The 26458-nt window shown below is 39.4% G+C and overlaps 1 protein-coding gene across 1 annotated transcript in view; it reads left to right on the top strand.

The window, feature by feature from the left end:
* CPPED1 (calcineurin like phosphoesterase domain containing 1) overlaps nt 1-25293 on the top strand; it is a 145383-nt gene extending 120090 nt beyond the window's left edge. The window contains exon 4 of the mRNA XM_088474230.1: nt 22069-25293. Coding sequence (XP_088330356.1) covers nt 22069-22298 — 230 coding nt within the window. The 3' untranslated portion in view covers nt 22299-25293. The remainder of the gene's footprint in view (nt 1-22068) is intronic.
* The last annotated feature ends 1165 nt before the right edge of the window (nt 25294-26458 follow it).

Raw genomic sequence — 26458 nt, 5'->3', positions numbered from 1 at the left:
CAGCCTACTGTCTCTGGTACACAGTGAGTGACTTTTCACTGCATCTGTGATGCAAATGAAATGCAACATTTTAAGATAAATACGGTACAGTTTCAGTCACGCAAGGTGTCCCACGCCATATGGTGTACAGACAAACCAGTAAGTGAGGACACATCTGTATGTTATTGCAAGCAAGTGAAAAGGCTTTAGTCCAGAATGTGTGCAATACTATGTTCAGTCCTGCACAAAATGTTTAGGCCCTATCCATGGAAGACCCTTCTTCACAAAAAGATAAATAATGCATCCTTTTCTAAGTTGCCAAGCAAACTACCAGATGTTAGGAGATCCCCATCATTGGACTTTGCAAAGGGTGAAGAACAGAAACTCACTGGTATCTTATTGGGTATACATATATTTAGGAATGTGGAGACTGCTTACTGACAATATTTACACAAGAGTCCTTTGTGCCAGTAGCACTACAGTTTGACAGCCTATACTGAGAACTTACCTTCCCCCTACTTCCCGAACAACACTTTTTTTGTTTCATTCTCAGTGGTTATTCATATGTAGCGATTTATGGGCCCTCTGGAAATTCACTATAATATAATATTAAACTTAAATAATAATGTCTGCCAGTAACAGTTTGTGGCCAACCAATAGATCATCATGAACAATGTTCTGTATAAAATGCTGGTATCGAAAACCACTTTCCTCCTATAGGTCAGAGATGCGTATCTAAGGTCTGGCAACATTGATATATAAAATCTCAACATCCTTCCTATTACTTTAAGGAGAGCCGGTGTATGTTTGTGGCCACAGTCCTTAAGTTACCATATTTTCTATTTCTGGCGCATCATTTTTAGTTGTTTGAAGAAATGATTCAAGAAAAAGTAGACAGACTGATGTCCTACCTGAAGCAGATTAATTTCGAAGAGACCATAAAAAACCTCCAGGTGACAGGCAACATGATGTTGGCATGCAGTTGCACTGTTGCATAAAGAACCAGCTGCAATACTAGAAACTAAGAGCATTAACCAGCTGCAATACTAGAAACTAAGAGCATTAACCGGGAGTCCATAGCCATTGTAGCAGTTTGGCTGTGATCAGGCTAGTGATTTTACTAAAAATAGATTGAGGTTATATTTATTTGGATATAATTAATTTATAAAGGTTCTTTCTTCAAACTGATACATTCAGCCTGGGATTTTGGTAGTCTGCCACAAGGTACACTGATGTGTTGGCACTGTTTGTATAGTGCATAGCGTACAATAGGGTATACAGAGGTGTTGGCAGTGTTTGGACAAAGCGTAGAGTGTAATGAGATTCCCGTATGTTCTAGCACTGTGGGAAAAGCATGTAGTGTGCATTGAGAGGCACAGAGCATATTACAATAACCCGGGAGTTCAAAACAGACAAAGTGTAACAGAGTACACACATACACAGCAGATAAATGAAAACAGGTGGATTTGGTGCAACCAAATACCATAGCGCAGAGTCTAAGACCCCCACCGGATATGGACTTTACTCAGTGAAGGCCCAGGTTGAGGCCCAGTGTAGTTGGTTCCCACCGTGAAAACAACAGTACTTAGCTGGTATGAGGATCCTGCCTGGAAACACAGCAGATGTAATTGCAGGTAAGGATATGCTGCTGTTGAGGGAATCGAACTCCGGAGTTTAAACAACACTAATTAAACTATACTGGAGAGTATAATTCTGGAGTGGGCACATCTATGTAGAACACAATTGATGCTTAGACACTAGAAGAGTGCACTGAGCAGGTGCAAATAGTGGCTGGGTGATTCCCAGCATGAGTCATTGATGCTGGAGGTTAGTGGTAACTCTAGTCTGAGGATGAGCCAAAGTACAGTGCATCCGGAAAGTATTCACAACGCTTCACTTTTTCCACATTTTGTTATGTTAACTTACAGCCTTACTCCAAAATGTAATAAATTCATTTTGTCCTCAAAATTGTACACACAATACCCCATAATGACAATGTGTAAAAACTTTTTTGCGATTTTTGCAACTTTAATTAAAAAGAAATAAACAATGAAAAAAGAAGAACATAAGTATTCACAACCTTTGCTCAATACTTTGTTGATGCACCTTTGGCAGCAATTACAACCTCAAGTCTTTTTGAATATGATGCCACAAGCTTGGCACACCTATATTTGGGCAGTTTCGCCCATTCCTCTTTGCAGCACCTCTCAAGCTCCATCAGGTTGGATGGGAAGCGTCAGTGCACAGCCATTTTCAGATCTCTCCAGAGAAGTTCAATTGGATTCAAGTCTGGGCTCTGGCTGGGCCACTCAAGGACATTCACAGAGTTGTCCTGAAGCCACTCCTTTAATATCTTGGCTGTGTGCTTAGGGTCGTTGTCCTGCTGAAAGATGAACCGTCGCCCCAGTCTGAGGTCAACAGTGCTCTGGAGCAGGTTTTCATCCAGGATGTCTCTGTACATTGCTGCATTCATCTTTCCCTCTATCCTGACTAGTCTCCCAATTCTTGCCACTGAAAAACATCTTCACAGCATGATGCTGCCACCACCATGCTTCACTGTAGGGATGATATTGCCCTGGTGATGAGCGGTGCCTGGTTTCCCCCAAACAGAACGCCTGGCATTCACGCCAAAGAGTTCAATCTTTGTCTCTCATGGTCTGAGAGTCCTTCAGGTGCATTTTGGCAAACTAAAGACGGGCTGCCATGTGCTTTTTACTAAGGAGTGGCTTTCGTCTGGCCACTCTACTATACAGACCTGATTGGTGGATTGCTGCAGAAATGGTTGTCCTTCTGGTAGGTTCTCCTCTCTCCACAGAGGAGTGTTGAATCTCTGACAGAGTGACCATCGGGTTCTTAGTCACCTCCATGACTAGGGCCCTTCTCCCCCAATCTCTCAGTTTAGACGGCCGGCCAACTCTAGTTAGAGGCCTGGTGGTTCCGAACTTCTTCCATTTACGGATGATGGAGGCCACTGTGCTCATTGGGACCTGCAAAGCAGCAGATATTTTTCTTTACCCTTCCCCAGATTTGTGCCTCGAGACAATACGGTCTCGGAGGTCTACAGACAATTCCTTGGACTTCATGCTTGGTTTGTGCTCTGACATGCACTGTCAAGTGTGAAACCTTGTATAGGCAGGTGTATGCTTTTCAAAATCATGTCCAATCAACTGAATTTACCACAGGTGGACTCCAATTAAGCTGTAGGAACATCTCAAGGATGATCAGTGGAAACAGGATGCACCTGAGCTCAATTTTGAGCTTCATGGCAAAGGCTGTGAATACTTATGTACATGTGATTTCTTATTTATTTATTTATTTTTTTAATTAAATTTGCAAAAATCTCAAAAAAACTTTTTACATGTTGTCATTAAGGGGTATTGTGTGTAGAATTTTGAGGATAAAAATTAATTTATTCCATTTTGAAATAAGGCTGTAACATAACAAAATGTGTGAAGCGATGTGAATATTTCCGGATGCACTGTATCTGTTATATGCTTACTAACCAGACAAACTAACAACAAAGTTGCTGACTTGCCTATAATTACACAGTAACCTGATATGAGATATGGATCCCGATTAGTGTAACAACATTAGATATTTGAGGAGTTTTTATACAATTCCATATATATTCTTATGCATTTTGGGTATTATTGTCCCATATGAATATCACTACTATATTTGTGAGTTTTTTTATTTGTTCCTTTTTAGTGAGTTATATGTATATTCTTTTTAATAAAACCATTAATTGGTGTAATTAAGTAAGCGTCCTATTTATTAATAGAGAGTAAACTCTTATTAAATAAATTGAGAATATTTATTAAACAAAGTACAAAATAATACCAAGCTCAGTAATTATTGTTTTTATTAATTTTTGAAGATAGTATCTTCAGGGTCCTAACTAGACCCCAATTACTTGCAGCAGGTATTAATTAGACGTTTACTATACTGTATAATATCAGCGCCGCTGCATTGTAAGTGGGAACACCATTGCCAAGTATATCTCTTGATAACATACACACACACATTTCTCTGTAGAGGATGAACTTGATATGTATATTTTGCACAGAAATTGGCCCACCTGCTGTGACTCGTGGGTGTGGCATTCCACGCAAGGCCATGCCCCCTAATTTTGGGCGCACATCTGCACCATGTGCAAAAGTTCTTCCTGAGGTAAACAAGTTGGGAGGTATGCTAACAGCCGGATAATGTCTGATACTTGAAAATAAATTACGCCCATAAGGTAACATGGTGCTCATAGTGAGAATCAGATACATGCCCAATGCTGTTTGAAACCAATTTGTCAACACATACACAGTGGAAGAATTCCGATGTTCGCCTTGTAATTTGATACTGTGAACACGTGTAAAGTGGCCTCATAAATTGCTCCCAGGAAGGAGTTATTAATCAAAAAGCAATCTGCCATAGTTGCTTTGAGAAATGCAGGCATGGGCGCCGAAAGGGTGGGGTGCGGGTACTAAATTACCCAGGCCCGGGCTTCGTGAAGTGATCCGGCGCCGCCCCACCCTACCTCTTACCTCACAGTAGCCCAGCATGTGGCCACGCCTCCTGTGATTAGGCCATGGCCTCTTCTAGCTGGGCACGGCACGTCTCTCAACGTCCCAACTTGGGTGGGTCTTAAGATGAGGTTGGGTATATAATAGGGTGCTTGTTACTTTGAAATGTATCTTGACAAAGGTCCAAACATGGGACCGAAACGTTGATGCTGCTATGTGTTTTTGTGGACGCAATTAATATTTTTCTGTATGAAGACTGGTGAGTGCACCCCTGGATCTATTTGCTATTTTAAAAGGACATTTTTTTGCCCTATTTGGGTAGACACCCCAGCACATTGTGGATCTTTAGACGTGAGTGTGGACCAACTTGGAGACTAATCTTTATGTGATTTGATATCATGCAAAAAAAAATGCAAAAGAAATTACTGCTACCTTTATGTAGCAATAATTATTTTGGGGTGAGCTTTTGGGAGTGGGGCCCCCGGGGGAGGTTCTGACTGGGCCTTTCTCATGGCATCACCACTTAATTCACATAGAATACCTTTATCACTTCTCTATTTGTTTGTATATTATTTGTGTCATTTTAATTCTTTCTCATTTCATTAACACTTATTGATTTATACTTACACATCTTTTCTTTATACTTCACTATCACCTTTTTCCCTTTTTCGTGTGAGGCCCTGGGGATGGCCCTTGGTTAGAATTTTTTTGGGGTGCCTTGCTTCTCAGACGTGAACCCCTTAATGCTAGGGACGCCAGTATAGAGGAGCCTTGACGATTGGCCTGGCGCTTATTCATATATTTGCAAATGTATGTAACTAATACCTCTGAATCACTATTATCATGTAGGATTTAAGTATTGTTTTTGCTGCAGTGTGCTGGGGGCCAAATATCTTTTTTTTTCTGTGATTTGATATCATATAAACTGTCCGGTACCCGTATTTAGATGATTTAATTATCTTTTTGAATGTCTTTTTTGGAATTTCTGTCAGTGATTTGCAGCCATTAAGTACCCACATATGGGGTTTGTTTTTACTTGTTTTTCTTGGATTTGATTGAATGTTTTACCTTTTGTCCAGAATCAGTGGTGAGGTGATTTAGAGTCCTAATGGATAATTTGGTTTCAGCTGAGTTACTATTCAGTGCTGAACATGAGCAACTAGCATTAACTGATGAGGATGCAGAGCGTGTCCTATTTGAGATAGAAGATTTTAGCCAACTACCTGCAGAAAGTGTATTGGATATTTATCACAAAATTTTATACCTGGAGAAAAGGGAGGTGGACCTTTTACTACACGGGCAATTTTTGTCCGATTACTATAGAAAAAACAGATTCCACGGGGTTTCAGGTTAAGAAATATCCCCACAATAGGGAGAAACAATCCCACTTTCTGCAGTAGGTGGTGTTCAGTTCTGAACAAATGTTCTCTTGATTTATTCCTTTTGGTGATTGAGGAGGTGGGGGTGGATCTCAAAAGGATTAGAGCAGATATTTCTAAATTTAAACCAGCTGCTTTGGTTACTTTACAAAGTGATACCAACGATCAGTGGATCGATAAATTGAAATTTCAGGTTGACAAATATCGGAAGGACCTTATTGTTTTTAAAAGAACTAAATTAGAGAAGGTCAACCAAGATTACCAGGAACATCGGGTTTACCGATGGTTGACCGGTATTGATAATCAGACCCAACGGTTCAGGACTCCTAAATATAGAGTACGTCATACACAACTAGATAGTTATACGTCATCGGAAAGGGATTCTTCCAATACACAGACCAACCCTAAACCCCCACTGCCAAGGGCCAACACTAGATCCCAATTCGATCTTCCTTTAAACATAGAAGGCCCCACCCAAGGCGGGGCAATTACAAAAGAAAGATAAAAACAAACGAAAACATCGAGGGGTCGCTAATTAATTTATCGAGATATGAACTCACTGATGCAGAAATGAGTCTGTTGTCTAGGGGTTTGAGCTTTATTCCCACCACCCATTTTGATGAATTTAGATGGTCGATTGATAAATTTAAGATGGACCGTAAATTGAGACTTAAGGAGAAATTCAGAAATGATCATAATACAATAGCTAAGAGATTTACAAAAAAGAGCTCCTATTACCCTCCTTCTCAAAATGCTAGTATCAGGACCTTTTCACGCCTGGTTGACCAATCTATACATGAGTCTTTAAAAATTCAACGTAGGATAAGATATAATCTTACACCTTTAGAGAGAAAGGCCCTAAAGGATTTGAAAGGTAACCCTTTGATTACTATTAGAACAGCCGATAAGGGTGATGCCGTTGTTGTTCTAAATACATCTGATTATGATAACGAGGTGAAAAGACAACTATCTGATAGTGGGACCTACTGTGAGCTACGTGGCGATCCACTGGTGGGTTTTAAGAGGAAATTGGATGTGCTATTGGATTTGGGACTCTCCAATGGCTGGATTGATAAGGATACATTTGAGTTTCTGAATACTGAGTTTCCAATTTGTCCCATTCTGTATTTATTACCCAAGATTCACAAGACCATGGTAAGGCCACCTGGCCGACCCATTATATCAGCCCGTAACTCTCTTTTCTCACCAGTGGCTCAATACGTAGATACGTTTTTACAGATTTGTGTCAAAAAGATAGAAAGCGATCTTAGAGATACCAATGATCTGATAGATAAACTAATCACATTACCACTATGTGAACAGGGTATCCTAGTCACCATGGACGTCTCGTCTCTGTATACTGTGATCCCACATGCAGAGGGGATTGAGGCGGTGACAAAAGCTTTGCTGGAGATACACAGTGGTCCCCCACCGGTAGAATTCTTGATTGAGCTAATCAAGCTGACTTTAACCTGTAACTATTTAAAATATGGCGATCAATACTGGCTCCAGACAGCGGGTACTGCGATGGGCAGTAACATGGCGCCATCGTATGCAAATTTATATATGGATGCTTATGAAAGTACAAACATCGGCCCGCTGTTTGGAGACAGTATTGTTTTGTTTATATCGTCGCTATATTGACGATGTGGTTCTGATTTGTAGGGACTCTGAGGAGGCTTTGCTTAATTTGTTAACTTTCCTGAATCATTTAGATTCGCCCATTAGGTTTACTATGATATATGATCGGATTCAGATTAATTTTTTGGACATCACCATTTATGCCACTGATTCTGGTTATGGTCATAGACTATATAGAAAGCCAACTGACTGTAACACCCTCTTGTCATACGATAGTCATCATCCCCATACTGGGCATAAGATCTTCATTAAACATCGACTGACCTGCACTTGTGACCATGTGGTATACCTGATGATATGCCCCTGTTCTTTATACTATGTGGGCAAGACGATAAGGCCATTCCGTGAGAGGATGGCGAACCACAGATCGACTATTAGAGCAGCCTTATCCAATGGAGTCTCGGACAAACCTGTGGCCAGACATTTCTTTGAGGCACACCATCCCCTGGCAGCTCTTAAATGTATGCTGATTGATTGTGTACCCCCGTTGAAAAGGGGTGGCGATAGGGCAAAAATATTACTGCAGAAAGAAGCTATGTGGACACACAAATTGGGTAGAATATCTCCTCGTGGACTAAATGATGCCATACACTATGGAGTTTCCCTTAATTGAATATACAATGGGGTGCACCATCAGAAATAATTTCATCATGGTTATGGGTTTTTTTTTTTTTTCTTTTTCTTTTTACATTTTTTGTAGTTTTTTAAATTTTTTGGCTCTGTCTATTAGTCTATGACCATATAATTAGTTTTATGTTTAATTGTCTCTGTGTTTATATGTTGTTTGTCTGTATGTATAGTTCATGCTGTTTTGACCCGCTAATTGCCTTTATGAATCTACCTATCTAGATATGCATTGACAAGACATTGACTATATCGACTAGTTTTCTCACACTCGGGTATACAGTATGCACTATTTCCCTAGCTTTGTTGCGAACTAGGCTGTGAGAGTGGTAGCCAATGGGGAATGAGTTAGTTAACACACCCCATTATGTTAAGTGCGCAGGAGATAGCTGTGTTTACGGACGTGTATGTAGGAAGTAGTCATTGGTTGCCAAGGGGATGAGAAGCTGTGCGCTCCACAGACAGGATGTTTAGGGTGGTGGAGCGCACGCTACCACGATGTCTCAGTAACACTCGGAGGACAGTGTCAGACGCTAGGGGGTCTTTTGCATTATAAAGGTAGGAATTGCCAGAGTTATGCCCTATACTGCTGTTCACTTATGTGCACTTTGATATTTGTTGCATCTTGATAGGTGCAGCATAGGTGATTCATTAAGGTAATTAGAGGGTGGGTCTTAAGATGAGGGTGGGTATATAATGGGGTGCTTGTTACTTTGAAATGTATCTTGACAAAGGTCCAAACATGGGACCGAAACCTTGATGCTGCTATGTGTTTTTGTGGACGCAATAAATATTTTTCTGTATGAAGACTCATGAGTGCACTATTTGCTATTTTAAAAGGACATTTTTTTGCCCTATTTGGGTAGACACCCCAGCACATTGTGGATCTTAGACGTGAGTGTGGACCAACTTGGAGACTATATATATATATATATATATATATATATATATATATATATTCTTAAACATTTGCTTAGTAATTTTAATTGTGTTCTATGCAATTACTCACGTTTTATTATTCACCAATTCACTAATATCCCTGTGGTTATTTACTGCCTCATGAACTCTGAAAAATACCTCTTTCCATATACTCAGATAAGCTGCTTTTTACCTCCTTTTCATTAATTGTTTTGCTCCATCTATTGCCCCTGGGTTAGTCATTTGCTCTGCCTGTTATTATTGCTTTTTATAAAAAGCCATTTCATCTTAAAGCTTTTTATATATCTCTCTTTTTATTCGATTAAATTGTCTTAGTTTTTAAAAGTTTTTTATGTACGTATCTGTCTATATCTGATTAAATTGTCATTTTTTTTATACTTATTTACTTGCACTTTTTTCAATGGTAAATATGTATATACATGAATGTACACACTAATGGTATCACATTGAATATTATGGATTGATTTATTAATTTGTGTGTTACACTATTGCACTTTGCAAACTGGTCGCTCTTTAGTTAATTCTGTTTTATATATATATATATATATATATATATATATATATTCTTAAACATTTTCTTAGCAATTTTAATAATGTATTTGTGTTCTATGCAATTACTCATGTTTTATTTTCACTAATTCACTAATATCCCTGTGTTGTAAATGTCTCACTGGGAACACGAGTGTCATTAAGTTTAGAGAATGCACATACTGTACATGTAATTGGAAAATTACAACAGCTAGTCCATACTGTGCTATTCTCTTAATAAAATAAATTATTACTACCAATCTCACTGATAATAAGATTGGGATATACCCAAAAATGGAATCCTAATAAATAAATTTATAATATACTCAAAGAAATTGTATATTAAATGTATTTAAATGCATCTTACTGTATGAAAAAAACAATAAAAAAGTCAGTTTTTTTTTATTTTTTTAGATTTTTATTTTACTAAATTTTAATATTGAGATGAAAGCTACTAAATAGAGATGTTTAGAGTAGAAATAAGTTACATTTGAAACACACTGTAAATGATAAAGTATTTCACTGGACTATAACAATCTTCTTTAACTTTCCTTTGGTACAGTACATGAAGATGGATAAAATAAATGGATAAAATAAATATAGGAATAAGCAGAAATTATACTCAAAACCCCCAAAGCAATAACAAAACAGTTAGTTGCAAATGCAGGAAGATGCCAATTCACATTACATAAAAATAGCCATAATGTAAATATTTGTGATAAATTACTTTAATTACATTAAATTATTACAAAAAGTAAATGTAGCTTTTAGTACTCACTCATAAATAATATTTTCTAAAAACCAGAAAAGCGTGTTCCTGCTTTTTAATAATAATGTCACTCAGTGTTCCCTCCTATGAGGAGCACTGCTATACAATATAATGAAGAAAATGCCAGGTCATGTTTTGGAAAATACAGTGGTAATTCTTTAATGAAATTAAGTACATTTTATTTTGTCCTGCTTCAAAGTCAGGAAAACAGGAACCACAAAAACTTTTCATTCTGAATATTCCAGAGAATAGATCCCATGCGTCTGCGTATACATGCATAGCTCTATTAATCAAATCTCATTATTAGTAATAAAAAATAATAATAATAATTTATTAACATTATTTGCCTTTTTTCTTTATAAAAAATATTGTGAAAAATGGTTTGATATATTCCAGTTTTGTTATCTATCTTATTAACAGTATTTAAAGAAATCTTTACTGAAATATTTAGTCACAAATTGATTTTCTGCTGCTGGTGACAGTGTTGCATAGTATTTCTATTTCTATTCACCAGGGACATTCTAATGTCAGTTTAAAATTGTCCTACAGTTTAGGAAATAGTGTAGTGTAGATTGCATTCTCAAGCAGGCCTCATACTGTGAATAGTACAACAGCAAACAGAGCTGGAGAATAAAAAGTTAAGAGAGAAAATATTAACAACAGATTCCAAATATATATTATAATACTTTATCATTTCACAAAGACCCTATTTAAGTGTCTCCCCCTATTTTAGATGTAAAAGGTGTTCTTAAGTTCACCTCATCCTATTCAACTTTAATATAAAAACAAAAAAAGATAAGAATCTGCACAAATTGCTATACCAAAAGGCTTGTGCAAAGGCAGAAAGTAAATCAGTCAGGATTTAGCTCCAATTATATTTAAAAAGGAATAATGCCTCTAATAATATAAAGCTCATTTGAATACAGGACATTAAATATCTATAAAAAAAAACCATTTAAACATACCTATATAGTTAAAACCGATAAATTCTCTAATATTTCAAATATGCTTAAATACAAATGTGTCCTGCTACATCTTGCTCATAGCATGGTATTCTGGCCTCCCTGTGGCGGAATGTCAGTATGCGTTATGTTATGGCAGATACGGTGCGTTATGTCGTGGCGTACTGTATGCCACGAAGGATTACACGCCATACAGTACACAGTTTAACCGTGGGTGGCGAATGCTCAACTACAGTACTGTAAAAATACATACAGGTATCTATGTTGGCCAGAAGATGCACACTCAGCATTAAGACAGAGCAATTGAAGTTCAGTATTCTTAAGGAACTCTACTGAACTCAATACATTGCTCTCAACTTCCCACCATCTAACATTTCTATGCTACTGTATGACACCCAACTGCACTTTGCGCTAAACCGTTATTGATATTGCCAGGTGATGGTGCGTCTTCTGGCCAACACAGATACCTGTATGTATTTTTATAATTGACAGAACTCACACACCAAGTGATTTATGTTTAATCCTGTAGTGAAGATTCAAAAGAAAAAAAATACTGATGTCCATTGTTCATTCATGACAAAACACACAGTTCAGCCATTGTGTGGGATGTTTGGCTGTCGTTGATGGCAATGTCAATGCCAAAAACTATCAAGAAGTAGTGCTGGAGGAAAAACTGTTGCCCACAATCGAGGATTTGTTCGAAGGTGACCCACAGAAGTGTTCAGCAGGATGGAACGCCATGCCACACCGCCAACAGTTCCATGAAGTGGTTCGGTGATCACCAAATCACTGTCCTGCCTTGGCCAGGAAATAGTTTGGATTTAAATCCGAAAGAAAATCTTTGGTCAAGGCTTAAAGTGATGGTATCACGAATAAATCAAAGTAACAATAGAGAGCTGATCAAAGCCATAATCCAGGCCTGGTACCACGTGATTTCACCTGAAGATCTGGGACGTCTGGTTCGCTCGATGCCTCGACAAATTGAAGCTGTTCTTAAAAACAGAGGATATCCAACTAAATATTAATTTTGTGTATTGCTGAAATTGCATATTTGTTTTCCATAATAAAAGCATACTTGTAAAACTGTAGTTTTACTGAATTTTTCACTGGAAATTTGACAAATGACAACTTAAAAATACATAGTAATGAATATACTCACATATACTTCGATCGGAATATAAATTCTAAGTGATTATAATGTAAAAAATAATGACTAAACGCAAAATTTCCTAAAAGTGTCCAGAATTAATTCCACTAGTGTAGTGTAATAAAAGACTGGTTCCGTCAGCCAATCAGCAGACGACGCTACAAAAGTTCAATTGGCTATTTCACGCATTCGCCATGCAGTTTAGGAAAAGTGACATCTGGTGGACAGAAAGTTGTATTACACACTCCCGCTTTTCCAGCACTTCAGTACGTTACGTTGCGCCTCACTGCAGCAAGCTGCGAGATACACCTCCACGGCATGGCGTGACTAGCATGGTGCAGAGAGGGTGACAACAATGGGTGACAGAGAGAGAGAGTTGTGGTCTCTATCGCTATGTAGCATGGTGTGCTACATGGCGTATGGAGGAAAGATGTAGCAGGACACATCTGTAACTCGGTCCAGTTTATAGCCACTCAATGATGCTGCAATGCTGATACATACGCCGATATCCAATTAGCCCTGAACATTGTTTGGGCGCAAGTGGATCCCCCGGGGCTAGCCAATCAGCCCCGAAGCGCCGCCCGACACCAGCATTTATCGTGGTTTTTTTTTTTTTTTCGGGACCTGATTTGTCCAGAGAAAAAAAACACGAAAAGTGCATTTTTTAATACGGAGGAAACTTTTCACATGGCGAAATGACGTCACTCGCAATACTTTTCCGCAGAAACTGACTTATCGCAGCTATTGGAATACTGCCCATAGTCTTTATTCAGCCTCTATATTAAATACTTATACCAGTAGTCGCTGGCTTTATATTTGTTCATCAGCTTTTTGGCTTTAATGGTACCCATGTTTCCACCTAATTAGGAAGTTCTCACGCTTGTATTTGTCTGTGGAACCGGAGTCGGGTAGATGTCTGTTTGAGAGGTGGGAGGTGTGTATGCAAAGCTGGCAGGCCTGAGGAGACCTCTTGACATGTAAAATAGATGCTTCATTGACCGGGAATCTAACCCGGGTCTCGGTGGAGAGATGTTGGATCGTACCCACTAGACCACCAGGGACGTCGGAGTTGATGGTATGATGTATGTAGCAGAGAAGAGTGTAGCAGTAGATTAACAGGGCTGAACTGGGTTGTTACTTGATAATAATAAAGCACTCTTCTGTTGTCCAGGACACCTGAGTGGCAGATCTTGGCAGAAGGATTTACCAGGCTTGGACTGGGTTTTCTTTGTAGTCTGGCAGCATCTAATGATTACAGGATCGAATACAGACCAAACACCAGAATGGATGATAGCTGTGGAATAATCTGGAACGGTACAGGTGTGGCACAGATTCTGCACACTGGAACAAGCTGGGATTACCTGTGCAACTTGAGATGCTGATTATACAGGAGTAGAATAGCATAAAAATTGAGTGCAGCAAAAAAAGCAGAACTGCACCAGCAGGATAACAATTGACTGTAAACGGAGCACAGTTGTTAGGATCTGCATTTAAGCAGATCATATTGTTTGCCGTTTCCAGCCTTAGTTGCTACTGAGGAACTGCACTAATTACTGCCTGTCTGTGCAGTATCAGGTGCACACTAAATGATTCTCCTGTCTGTGCACAGCCCAGGTGCACACTAGTCTGTCATTAAGGGAGGCTTGCTCTTGTTGGACCCAGTTCTGTTAAATTCCAGCCATCCCATCACTCCATGCCAGTGATCTAGTTTCTCGTACTTCCGGTTATTCCAGTCTCCTGTTTTCCAGTCGAGTTCCAGAGCCAGTCTAACTGTAGTTTTCTATTGCCGTTGTCCCATCCAGGCAGCGCAGTCCACCTGCTCGTGCTGCTTGTGTCATCTAGGTGGCACAGTGCGCTTCCTCCACCTGAAGCACCAGTCTATGTCCGGCGGCTTGTGTCAACCCGGCGACATTGGCCGCAACTCTGCGTCCCGAGTGTGCGATCCAGCGCACCGTCGCCAGTGTCAACCCGGCGTCATTGGCCGCAACTCAGTGGTCCAAGCACGCAGTCCAGCGCACCGTCGCCAGTGTCATCCTGGCAGCACTGGTAGCAACTAAGCGTCCCACGTGCACAATCCAGTGCACCGTCGACAGTGTCATCCCGGCGGCAGCGGTTGCAACTCAGCGTCCTCAGTGCGCAATCCAGCACATTGTTGCCAGTGTCAACCCTGGGGCACTGGTAGCAACTCAGCGTCCCAAGTGCGCAACCCGACGCATGCTAGTTTCAACCCAGCGACATTGGTAGCAGCTCTACGTCTTTGTACCCATGCCGTCAAAGACTCTTCAGCCCAAAGGCTGCATCAAACCCTGGGGCCCCAGGTCACACAACTAGCCAAGGCAAATCAGCCCTCAAGGCTGCTTCAACAGCCCATTGGCTGTATCTCATCATTAGCCCCACGTCACAACTATCCAAGGCAAATCAGCCCTCAAGGCTGCTTCAACAGCCCATTGGCTGCATCTCATCATTAGCCCCTTGGCCACGACTAGCCAAGGTAAATCAGCCCTCAAGGCTCATTCAGCAGCCCATTAGCTGCATCTCATCATTAGGCCCTTGGCCACAACTAGTCAATGCAAATAAGCCCTCAGGGCCGCTCCAACAGCCCAAAGGCTGCATCTCACCTTTAGCCCCTTGGCTACAACTAGTCCATGAAAATCAGCCCCGAAGGCTGCTTCACAGCCCAAAGGCATCTCACCCTTATCCCAGGGGCCACGACTAATCAGTTTAAACCAGCCCCAAGGCTGTCTTCAAACCAAGTCTAGCTAAACTAACCCTGTGAACATAACAGTTGAGCTTCACTCCAGAAGGGACTGAGCTAGACAGGTGTATACTTGCACAGGTGCAGAGCAACTAGAGATGGGGATTGCACAGGAGTAAATTGACATAGGAGTTAGTTAGGAGCAATAAACACAATCAGAACAGCAGCAGCAGGTTACAAACGAAAGTAGCAGGAGCTCAGTAAGCTACACAGTAGGGACTGAGCTAGACATTGTACTGGCAATGACTGAGAGACAGATAATGGAATAAATACCAAGGGGTTAGCCAGGATTGGATGAGCAGTGTCAGATGATATCGGCTGACTAGTGATTGGCCGGATCGCGATCAGGTGATCAGGACAGCAGTACTTCGGGGCTGGCTGGATGTGTGCTGCAGCCTAGCAGGCCGGAAACAATGAAACCTGCATCTCACAGGGATGATTTTGGATGCACGAACTGAGCTCTGGGAGCAGTGGCGGGGTAACAAGCCCGGGTTCTGACAGTTGTAGCCATAGCTTAATCTAAAAAAAGGCATGAAAAATAATTTTCTGATGGTGATCCAAAATAGTTACCCATTCCTTTTGAAGAAAAGGGTCCCATCGCAGTTAAATGACAACAAGCACTGCCTGTGCCTTAATAATCCACAGGTGTATAATAGGAGACCTGCTTCCAGCTCGGGTCTAACCGCGGCTATGACAAGTGTGCCCGTTGTCAGCGCTGCCCGTAGCTCATCCAATCAAAGGCTACCTGTGGGTTCTAACAGAGTGGGAAATAGAACCGGAAACCAATAGCCCTATATCACCGTGTAGCAACGTGGTTCTTTCCAGTGTGTGCTGGATCGCTAGTCACCAAGTAGCTGATGTCCCAAACAAAGGTGCTTGTCCACTGACACTTTTTGCCCTTATTAAAAGTGGGGCTTTTTTCAAACTAAATATTTTACAATATTTAGTTTGATATCTTTAATATAGAATTGATTAACTTCATATCTTTTTCTGGAATCAAGGTACTTATTCCGTCTCTTAGTGTCGTGTCAATTCCAATTTGAACGAGTTTCGATGGAGTTCTATAAAAATGATATCTGTCCACTTTCTATCATATTCCCTCCTGTGTTCCTTAAGATGTACCTTCCTTTTAGGTTCTATTTCTGCGACTCATTGAAATTTGTGAGGGGTTCTGGTTGGTTTCTCATACCTAATTATTGATAAATATATTGGAAAGTCCTCCACTATTGAATCATTTCCACTTTCTATATAGCTATAATTTTTATTTCTTGAGGGTATTGCTTCTTGGTCCTCTATCTTCCCTTCATGTAAAATCATTCTATCTCTCACATATTTTCTGTTTCCTCAGGACTATTTCTTTTTTATGATTTTGTATTCCAAATCTTTTTTTCAGAGCTTTACATTCCTCTAATTCTCTGAAGGGTTTAATTTGTGTGGTTAGATTTGTGATTTCTTCCTCTACTTCCTTTAGGGTTTTCCTTCACTCTTTAATAATGACATTTATCAAAGAGAATGAACACTCATCTAAAATTTGTTACCAATCTGTTTCAAATTCAGAGGTTTCTTGTTTATTTGATGGCTCTTTTAAAACTATGAGGCCTTTGGGAATAATCTGCTCTGCTGTATATATCTCTCTAGAGTGGCTATCTCCAACCATAATTAGCAGTGTTCAACAAGGCTTTGACGTTTCTAGTTAATGAATTGATAGCAGGTTATTTCACCATAACCTTCATATGTTTATTATTGTTGTCATTGATTTGCAAGGAGCCACAGTGCTCTTCAATGCTGGGGAACAAAAGATGACACAAAAAAGGAACCTAAACAGTATACAAAATAAATTCAGATGCAAAAACAAAGGGTAGTGTGGGTCCTGCTCGTGAGAACACATACAGTCTAGTTTGAAAAGGCCTGAGACAACAAATGCAAGTGCGCCTCAATGAAAAGATGACAATTGTGTTCAAGTGTGAGTTGTATTGGTGGGAGTAGGGTGAGCTCTAGTAAAGATGTGACATTTCAGAGAACATTGAGTGCTGATCAGGAAAGCAGCCAAGTTTTATACAAAAATCAGGTGATTGGTTACATCTGTGTATAATATAGATAAACTGGCACAAGTAAATTATATAACTAGCGTGACCATGTAATATGTATTGCCCTACACAATTATCCATTCACCCCACAGCTTCTAAAGCTGGGTTCACACTGAGACGATGTTGGTACGATATGTAGTTTCCTGCCGAATCGGAACGACATATCGACCGCATTGCTCAGTGTGTTCGGCCAATATGCGCACTCCCGCATTTGCATGCAGCATCGCCCTGTCGGCTGTGCTGCATGTCCAACGCGCCGCATATCGCATGCGGCCCCATTGCAGGTAAAGAAGGACGGAACAAGGTATTGTTCCGTCGTTCATTACCTCGTTCTGAAGTGTACCCAGGATCCATATGTCGGGCTGTGGGTCTGACATATCGGCTGGGTACACCTCGCTCATTGTGGCGATAAAAACCAGAAACCATGTGTTCTCACCACCATTGTTATGATTCTTTGATTACGCTACTGCATTTCAGAGCAGGAAGATGCAAAGGATAAACTTTCAGTGATTCATCCAAAGCAGCAGTTTGTACGCATTCCTCTGTCTCTCACACTGTTGGTGGCTACTTTAGGAGACAATATGGGAGATACAGTATATGCTGCAAACCCCCACTTTTGACCGCAAAGACACCCTTCCTCCTTTCAAACAGGTTTCTATGGGGACTGCTAAAATTTTTAAATCACAGAGGTTAAAGTTCCTTGGTTTGTGCCAAATTAAAATGTATATACGTAAACAAACTTCAATTCCTATTGTCCAACAATGCAGCATAAAAGTTCCTCATGAATTTATGAGGTAGAATAGAGACGATACCACTGAATAACGGTTACCAGTAATCAACTCCAAGGAAATAATATGCAAATATGCCTCTCCTGTTGATATACATGATTTCCTTCTAAGATCGAACATTAAATTCAAAATTAAAAACTTTGTGACAATACACTCGTAACCAGTCTTCATTATGCTTCACATGTCTGTGAATGTATTAGGCGTTTTATATGGTGACATTATTATAATTTCATATGCTATTCTGGAAAACACGACCAATCTTTTCTCAGGTGAGATTATTAATATTGGTTTGCTTCACTCTCTCTTTCTGTAGTTATATATAATATATTATGGCCATCACCTCTTTCTTGCCAATTTCTGTTTTAATTCTGGAAACATGAAAAAGTTTTACTAAGACGTTTGATATGTTTTTTTTTCCAATTACTTTGTTGGAAAGCTCCAGCTCTGCCAAGAAAAAAAAAGAAAAAAAGACTTTTGAAGTTTAATGCACTGAATTATAGATGTAACTGGTACCCTAGGTGGATATTCATGGCTTGTACAGAATAAAGAAAACTTGATCAGCAAATGAAAGTAGTGTATCACATTAATCTGACAGAGGAGTTGTTTTTGAACTAATCACATACATATTTTACTTATTGTTTTATGTAAATGGCCTTTTAACTGATTATGTAGCAGTTTCTGAAAGATATACAACTAATGCTCATTTCATCATTGTGTATTAAAGCCAAAATTTGACCTTTGTAAAGTACAAAAGTAGTTATTTTAATATGTTTGTACATTATTATAGTGACTCAAGCTCAGTAGGTGAAGACAAACCGTTTTAGGCAGGATAATTTAACTATATGTTTAATTAGATATTTTAAGTGAGTGAAAGTGCTCTGTGTGTCTAGCAGTATGTGAAGAACATAAAAGAGCAAATACAAGGATGGTTAAGTTTGCAAAAAACATATTTTCCTACTGTACCTTACTTTGTTCCCAGGAGAGTATACGGAAATAAGCATGCTCATGCTGCTGACTTGCAAAACTTGCATTTAGCCATCCTTTCCAACGCCATCTGTCCACATAGATGTCACAGCACCCAGTGCCCTGGTTCAGTAGAGAATGCCAAAGTCAAAAACATACAGGAGGGAAGCTTGTCTAATGCAGTTCTGTCCAGCAGTGATTGAAAATGCATTAGCATGTGAGGGTGGTTGTTTGTCAGCATTTAATATCCTGTGTCACCTTGCTCCCACAAGTAAGTTACTTTACAAGTCCATAGAACTTGGCACTGGGTGTACAAAGGATAAGTGATACAAAGCAACTCCTATCCATAGCAACTGCTTCTATTCTGCTCTTAACACTGGGTTCCTCATATAATGATCCAGGAGGAAGTGTGTAGTGATTCCATGACAGGAAGCAGGCGAGGGGGGGATAAGTGAGCCAAAGGTTAGGAATGGACATCGGAAGCCCGGCATCAAATGGTTGCTGTGCTTCCGACATCAAATCCAGCAATGCGATGGCAACTAGCCATCCCATAGCAACCATTCAATGGTATAACCATCTATTCTTCCGCTGCCCTGCTATGCAGAGCAGCGGTGTGTGCTGCCCCCACAGCCAGCCATAGGATGGGCATCAGAAAGCTGCTTCCGATGGCTGGCAACCATCGAGTTCCTGCTATTCGATGGAAAAAGTACTGCCATCGAATAGGAAACACTGATCGACTTCTGATGTCCATTCCTACTGCGGGTCTGGCTTAGGTAGTTGGTGGGGGAGAGGAGTCAGCGGCGGTTGGTGGGCAGAAGGAAGATGTTTTTCTTGATGTTCTCCTATTATTAAGCTTATACTAATTTGAGAGAGAAATAAAAATATAAATGTATAAAATATTTGGCAGCTTTTCCACTGCTACATGAGTTGTCAGAGAAGTGCTGGCTAGACATACGGATCCAGAAGAGTCCCTAGTAAAATAGAGGCAGCCACAACGCTCTGTTGTTTGTTGTACCTGTTTAAGTCGCTTCCAGACTGCTCCAATGAGCAATATTCTACTTATTATTGTCTGATATATATGAGTACAGAAAAATAGATCTCCGTTATTTTCATTCCATCGTCCAGGCTTAAGCCGGCCTGTTAGGACAACATCTTCCTTGCAGTTTGATTAGCCGACAGATTTGGCTGTTCGGCATTCTAGCCGTGTGGCCGGATCAGACAGGACAACTGAATTCACTGAATTTTTCTGCATTTATTTCTAATGTGAATGACATGCACAATGAAGTGTTATGAGGTGAGGAAGACTGCATTGTGCTAATTACAATTTATTTATATTCTCCCTGATTCATATTATTTTTATTGTTTTGCCATTGAAAAAAAGTGCCTATTGCATTTGACCATTACCTACTTTAATGTGAATTGGACGGGACCAGCTTTGTGTCAAGCCTCACCTCTGCAGCATATATCAGTGTTTGAAGTCTCTGATATGCGTAGCCTTATGATTTTAAACTGCTGACAGAAGATGCAGTGGATACATTTAATATCAATTGGTCATGTCCCCTTTCAGGGCTGTATTCAAGCTCTGTGTCCATATGCATATTTAGTGCCTTTATGATGCTTTCGCCTTGGTTTTTGTTCTATTATTGCAGTAAGGGCAAGACTTTATGTTCACGTACACCTTTTTTAGTTAAAATGTCTTACCGTGGTACATATAAACTTTCGTTTTTTTAAACGTTAAGATTTCGCTGTTGCTTTCATTTTGTATGTTTCTAAGTTTTCGCATCACATTTATATGTTTTTTTGTTGGATTATGGTCAGTTTAGCCCCTGCTGCTTGGGTGAGATGACCGTTTTGTGTGTTTTTATATTTTGTATGTCTGTTTTAGGTATTTGCATTTATATTGTGTTGTAAGCAGAATATTAATAAAATGCAATTGACCTTTGAGATTCATCCCTTTTACCTACGGGAAATAAAATAGGCTCTTCTTTTTCAGTTTTTAATTGCTTTATTTATATTGTGTATATATTATACATACATTATTTATACATACAAGAAAAATCTTTATTCAGGAATATGTATATATCACTATCATTCTTTTTAGGTGCGTATAGTTTTATGTGACCTTTCAGTAATTTAGTGGTGGTTATATGTTGATGTGTAGGGGTTCAAAACACTCTGGGTACACACTATTTGATATATCATAAGATATATCGCTCTGGCACAGATCAGAACAATATAATTGTGTATGACCAATCCGTCATTCACCGCATCGCCTCATCTGCTGGTCTGAGCAGCAGATGGGACAATGCAATGAACGGCGCTTGCAGTTACATGTAGCATGTAACCATACAACACACCGTCGTAGACCCGATCGTGCAGCATGTACGGCGCGCGCAATGTATTGGTACATCGCAATGTTCCATCGCTGGATCGCACCATCATATAGTGTGACCCAGCTTCAGTGATATAGAAATGTGTAGAGCAACATAGCTCCATTTTCTTAGTATGTGGCTATATAAGTAAAAGCCAAGTCATTAAGCAGTTCTGGGCTACATATTGCAAATGGATCCAATGATTTTTAAGAAACTGGAACATTTGTTTTTCCTTTACCTGGAGAAAGTCTTGTGTAGGATGACAGCTGCAAACCCCGTTCTATTTCATCTTAGTGAAAAACAGACTACACACTATTAAAGTGTAGTTTCCTGTAATAGGCTAAATAATCCTTTGTCTGCTATAATGTGAGTTGTATTTCAACTGTACTTTCTACTGTGATACATTTGTGATATCAGGAAGTGGGTTGGGCCTCCTACTGAGTGAAAAATGGAATATAATTAACTTGATAATTACACTTGGTGAAGAACAGTTGGCCCATTAATTTTCACAAATTTCAGCTTGCTGTAAAGAATCCCATTTTGTTATTAGGTATATCATATAAGCAGTACATGACTCTGCCTTTAATTCTTTAACGTGATCTATTCATCTCTTTCTTGCAGGAGTTAAAGCCGTATTCTCAGGACATTATCACAGGAATGCAGGCGGAATGTATAAAGATCTGGATATGGTAGTTACATCGGCTATTGGCTGCCAGCTTGGAAAAGATGAACACGGCGTCCGCTTGGTGGTGGTCACTGAAGATAAGATTGTGCATAGATATTACAGCTTAGACAAACTGAAAACTCAAGGGCTTGATCAGGATCTCATGGACCTGCTTAGGAAGAAGTAATGTAGTGTGGCTAAAGTAGTTGCTTTTATAAATCGTTGTATGGCTTTTCTTGTAATGTATTTTGCCAGAAACAAATTAGTCATGTGCACAACTGCAATAATATAATTTACAACAGAATATAATTCTGATCGTTTTTGAAGATCACCTGTTGTCTACACAGTTGAGGGAGCCATTTTGTGGCAAACATAGGGTTACCACCTTTTCATTTTCCAATTCCTGGAAAGCCTGTGTGGCCAAATAAGCAATAGGGTTACAGTATATTTTATATTTACTTCTCAATGTGTACAGCAATAGATACTGTCCCATATGTAATAATACAGACTTCCCCAAATGTCCAATAATACAGACTTCCCCATATGTCCAATAATACAGACTTCCCCAAATGTCCAGTAATACAGACTTCCCCATATGTCCAGTAATACAGACTTCCCCATATGTCCAATAATACAGACTTCCCCATATGTCCAGTAATACAGACTTCCCCATATGTCCAGTAATACAGACTTCCCCATATGTCCAGTAATACAGACTTCCCCATATGTCCAGTAATACAGACTTCCCCATATGTCCAGTAATACAGACTTCCCCAAATGTCCAATAATACAGACTTCCCCATATGTCCAATAATACAGACTTCCCCATATGTCCAATAATACAGACTTCCCCATATGTCCAATAATACAGACTTCCCCATATGTCCAATAATACAGACTTCCCCATATGTCCAATAATACAGACTTCCCCATATGTCCAATAATACAGACTTCCCCATATGTCCAATAATACAGACTTCCCCATATGTCAAGGAATACAGACATCCCCATACTGTATGTAATAATACAGACTTCCGCAAATGTCCAGGAATACAGACTTCCTCATACAGTATGTATTGTAGTATAGACTGCCATCAATACTAAATAAGTCTTTCCAAAATGTCCATTAATACAGACTTCTCCATATGATCAGCATATAGAGACTGTCCCATATGCCCAGTACTACAAACTGCCCTGCCCCATCTGTACAGTAATAGGCTTCCCCATACAGTATGTACAGTAATGCAGACTTCCATATGTCCAGTAATACAAACTGCCCGATTTGTACAGTAATAGACTGTCCCCTATACCATGTAATAATCTTTCCCAAATGTCCATTAATACAGACTTCTCCATACTGTATGTACAGCAAATAGAGACTGCTCCATACAGTATGTCCGGTAATACAAACTGCCCCATCTATACAGTAATACAGTATGTCGAGTAGTATAGGCTGCCCAATGCCCTATATAACCTATATGTACTGTAATATAAACTGCAGGTGAAACTACTGCTGAGGCTCCAAGACTGAGCTGTGAACATGAGCACACGGTCTGTCTGTGGCTGCAGTCCATGCGGAGGTGGAAGGATGAGTCAGAGGACTGGATGAGGTGGACTTCTGTAGGTAGTAGAGTCTGCAGCACTTACTATATCCCCTTATCAGCAGGCAGCACATGACATCCTGAATTGCAGACTGTCCAGACTATTCCTAGATGGGTGGCAACCCTATTTTAATAGTAATATTACCATTTTTTTCACTATGACAGCTCTTCCCACCTGGAAGAGAACAATCTCTGTAGGACACAATGCTGACATCTTTCTTTGTAAACCTTATATTATAGCTGCTGCTAGTTACTATTATAATAAGGAATGAACAAAATGGAATAAAATACAATTTCTACAATTGCCACTACTAGATTGGCATTATATTAATATTGCTAGTATAGTCCTATAGCAGATTTGCACTGGATAGGCCAGGTGATTGAAGATGGGTGAAAATGCTATGAAAGGAGGCTTTGATGCCAGGACACTTCAGAGCTATAAAGAAGAAACAGAGCAATGTAATGCAGAACATATACGTAAAGGACCTAAGAGGACGGCTGGTCAGGAAATAGTGACAGCTATGGGAAGTTGATCTTCCCTCCCAAGAACTTAGAGTCTCTCCTTTTGTCACCAAACCCTTACCGGCAGCAGCCAGTCTGCTGTGTGTACCATCTGACTTCTTCTAATTAAGAATCTCTCTGTCAGTGCCAGGCCCACCAGTACTCGTTCTGCTACATTCTGTCCGTCTGAGCACTACCACTCTCTCACAGACTGGAAAGCCAGATGAGTCAGAGGAGTTGAGCGGAGGTGGTGCAGCAGAGAGGCCTGTGAATATGGGATTAGGTCACCACTGGACAAGCATGGCGATTTCTGTACTGTCTGAACCAATTCCATACAGGTGGTAACCCAAGACATGAGACTGCAGTATGAGGTACTGTATGTGACTAGTTCATTGGCAAGTGATAGGCAGCATTTTCTTTTAACATTGGTTTAACCCACAAAATGGCTGCCTCTTCTGTATCTAGGTGACAAGTGTTCTTCAAATCAAGAACTACTGTATTACAATGAGAGCCTTTTCAGTACAATCTTAGAGAGGTATGTAACTTATTTGGATTTGTAATAGATGCATGAAAGATTTTCCCTTTCTTATTACAAAAAATATATTCACAAAACTTCTCAAGTATGTGTGCACTGATCATTAAGGCCTAGTACAAGAGTTTTATGAACAATTTAGATTGATCACATTCTTTTGATTTACTAACAATTACTAGTTTATGCATTGATTTTACGGCACAATATGCCCTCGGGCCAAAATATTCATTGTCTAATGTGCTATATAACAGATAGTGATGAATTAGCTTAAATATGCAAATTAGTATTTAAAATTTTGCTGAACTCTAAAATCATGGATTAAGGGTCATACAGTTTATTAATAACTTCACAATCTCATTAAGTCATGACATGCTGGTTCACCCTGTATAAGAAATGATCTTTCTCTTTACGTCTGAAATTGCTTTTATATCTAATGCATCTGAAATGTAAATGTATGAGTTAAGAGTGTAAAATTGTCAAATTACTTTAAGATGAGTAACGGATGAAATTGAACCCAAATCATATGAGAATAAAGGTACTTTTCCAAACTGCTTATTAAATCTCCAAACATACAGTAGTTCTCACAATGAGTACTTTTAAAGTACACATACAGCACAGGTATAGGATCTTTGATAGCCATACTGTACATACAGACATGATTACTGAGTTTCTGCTTCTAGAGTCTCTTCTAAACAGCATATTAAGGATGCTGGGGCAATATGCACAAAGATTTTTATCTATAAAGTTCTATATTTTCGATATAGACTCGCACTGAATCACTCAGACTGAATTCGCAACTTCTCACTCACACCTCCCTGAGGGTGAGAGATGGAAAGGAAAATCTTTATTTTAAGATTAAAATGTCGGGACACTGTGCTGAACCCCTACCTAATGACTAATTAGGCATTTGGAAATTTCCAATTAGCTTAATTAGTCCAATAATTACATTGCATTTTTAGTGGTACAAATTTTTTCCTCAAATTACCCCAAAATCTACTTTTTCGTTAGTTAGGCACCCCAACTGTAATTACAAGAATATTTTAGTTGAAAAATAATTGTTTTTATATATTTTTTTTATTTTATTTTTAAAGGTGCCCTCAAAGTACCCCAAAATTACCCTTTTCCCTACTTTTTTTTGCATTTTTCATTTAATTCGTTTGAGATTAAATGAAAAAAGTTGTTTTTTTTATCATTCTTTTGCATTTAAAAAAAAAAAAAAAAAAACACAAATCAGCCATTTCACACCATTTACAAACTTCCAGTACCTTCCTAATACCCACAAACAGCCTTCTATACGGCCTGCTAACAAAATTATCCATTTGGGGGGTCCAGGATGTTCTCCCCACATTTTCATGCATTTCTCGCAAGTCTCATTTGGCAGTCAATTCCCACCACTGCGAGTAGGCATTTTTAATTGGATTGGAGAATTCTCGGGAGCGCGCTTCGCTGTGAAGTGTGCGCGTTTCAAGAAACAAACTCGCTACTCGCACCTAATTGGATTGAGCCCTTAGAATCTCCCTGATTTATCCTTAAAATAAGGTCAAAAACAATTGGATACTTTGTATTTAAATTTCTGCAGTCAATTCTTAAAATTGTGTGTGTGTGTCATACACAATTCATTTCTTTGTACTGACTTTTTTTTATCCTCATTCATCATTTCCTACATTTGTATAGAATGTATCATTGATGTATTCAATTTATTAACTGTAGCAA

The sequence above is a fragment of the Taudactylus pleione genome, unplaced genomic scaffold (genome assembly GCF_031769625.1).
Source record: "Taudactylus pleione unplaced genomic scaffold, aTauple2 ptg000149l, whole genome shotgun sequence".
In the NCBI taxonomy this organism is placed as follows: Eukaryota; Metazoa; Chordata; class Amphibia; order Anura; family Myobatrachidae; genus Taudactylus; species Taudactylus pleione.
The sequence above is the reverse complement of the archived record's forward strand: the minus strand, read 5'-3'. Positions and strand labels throughout refer to the sequence as shown.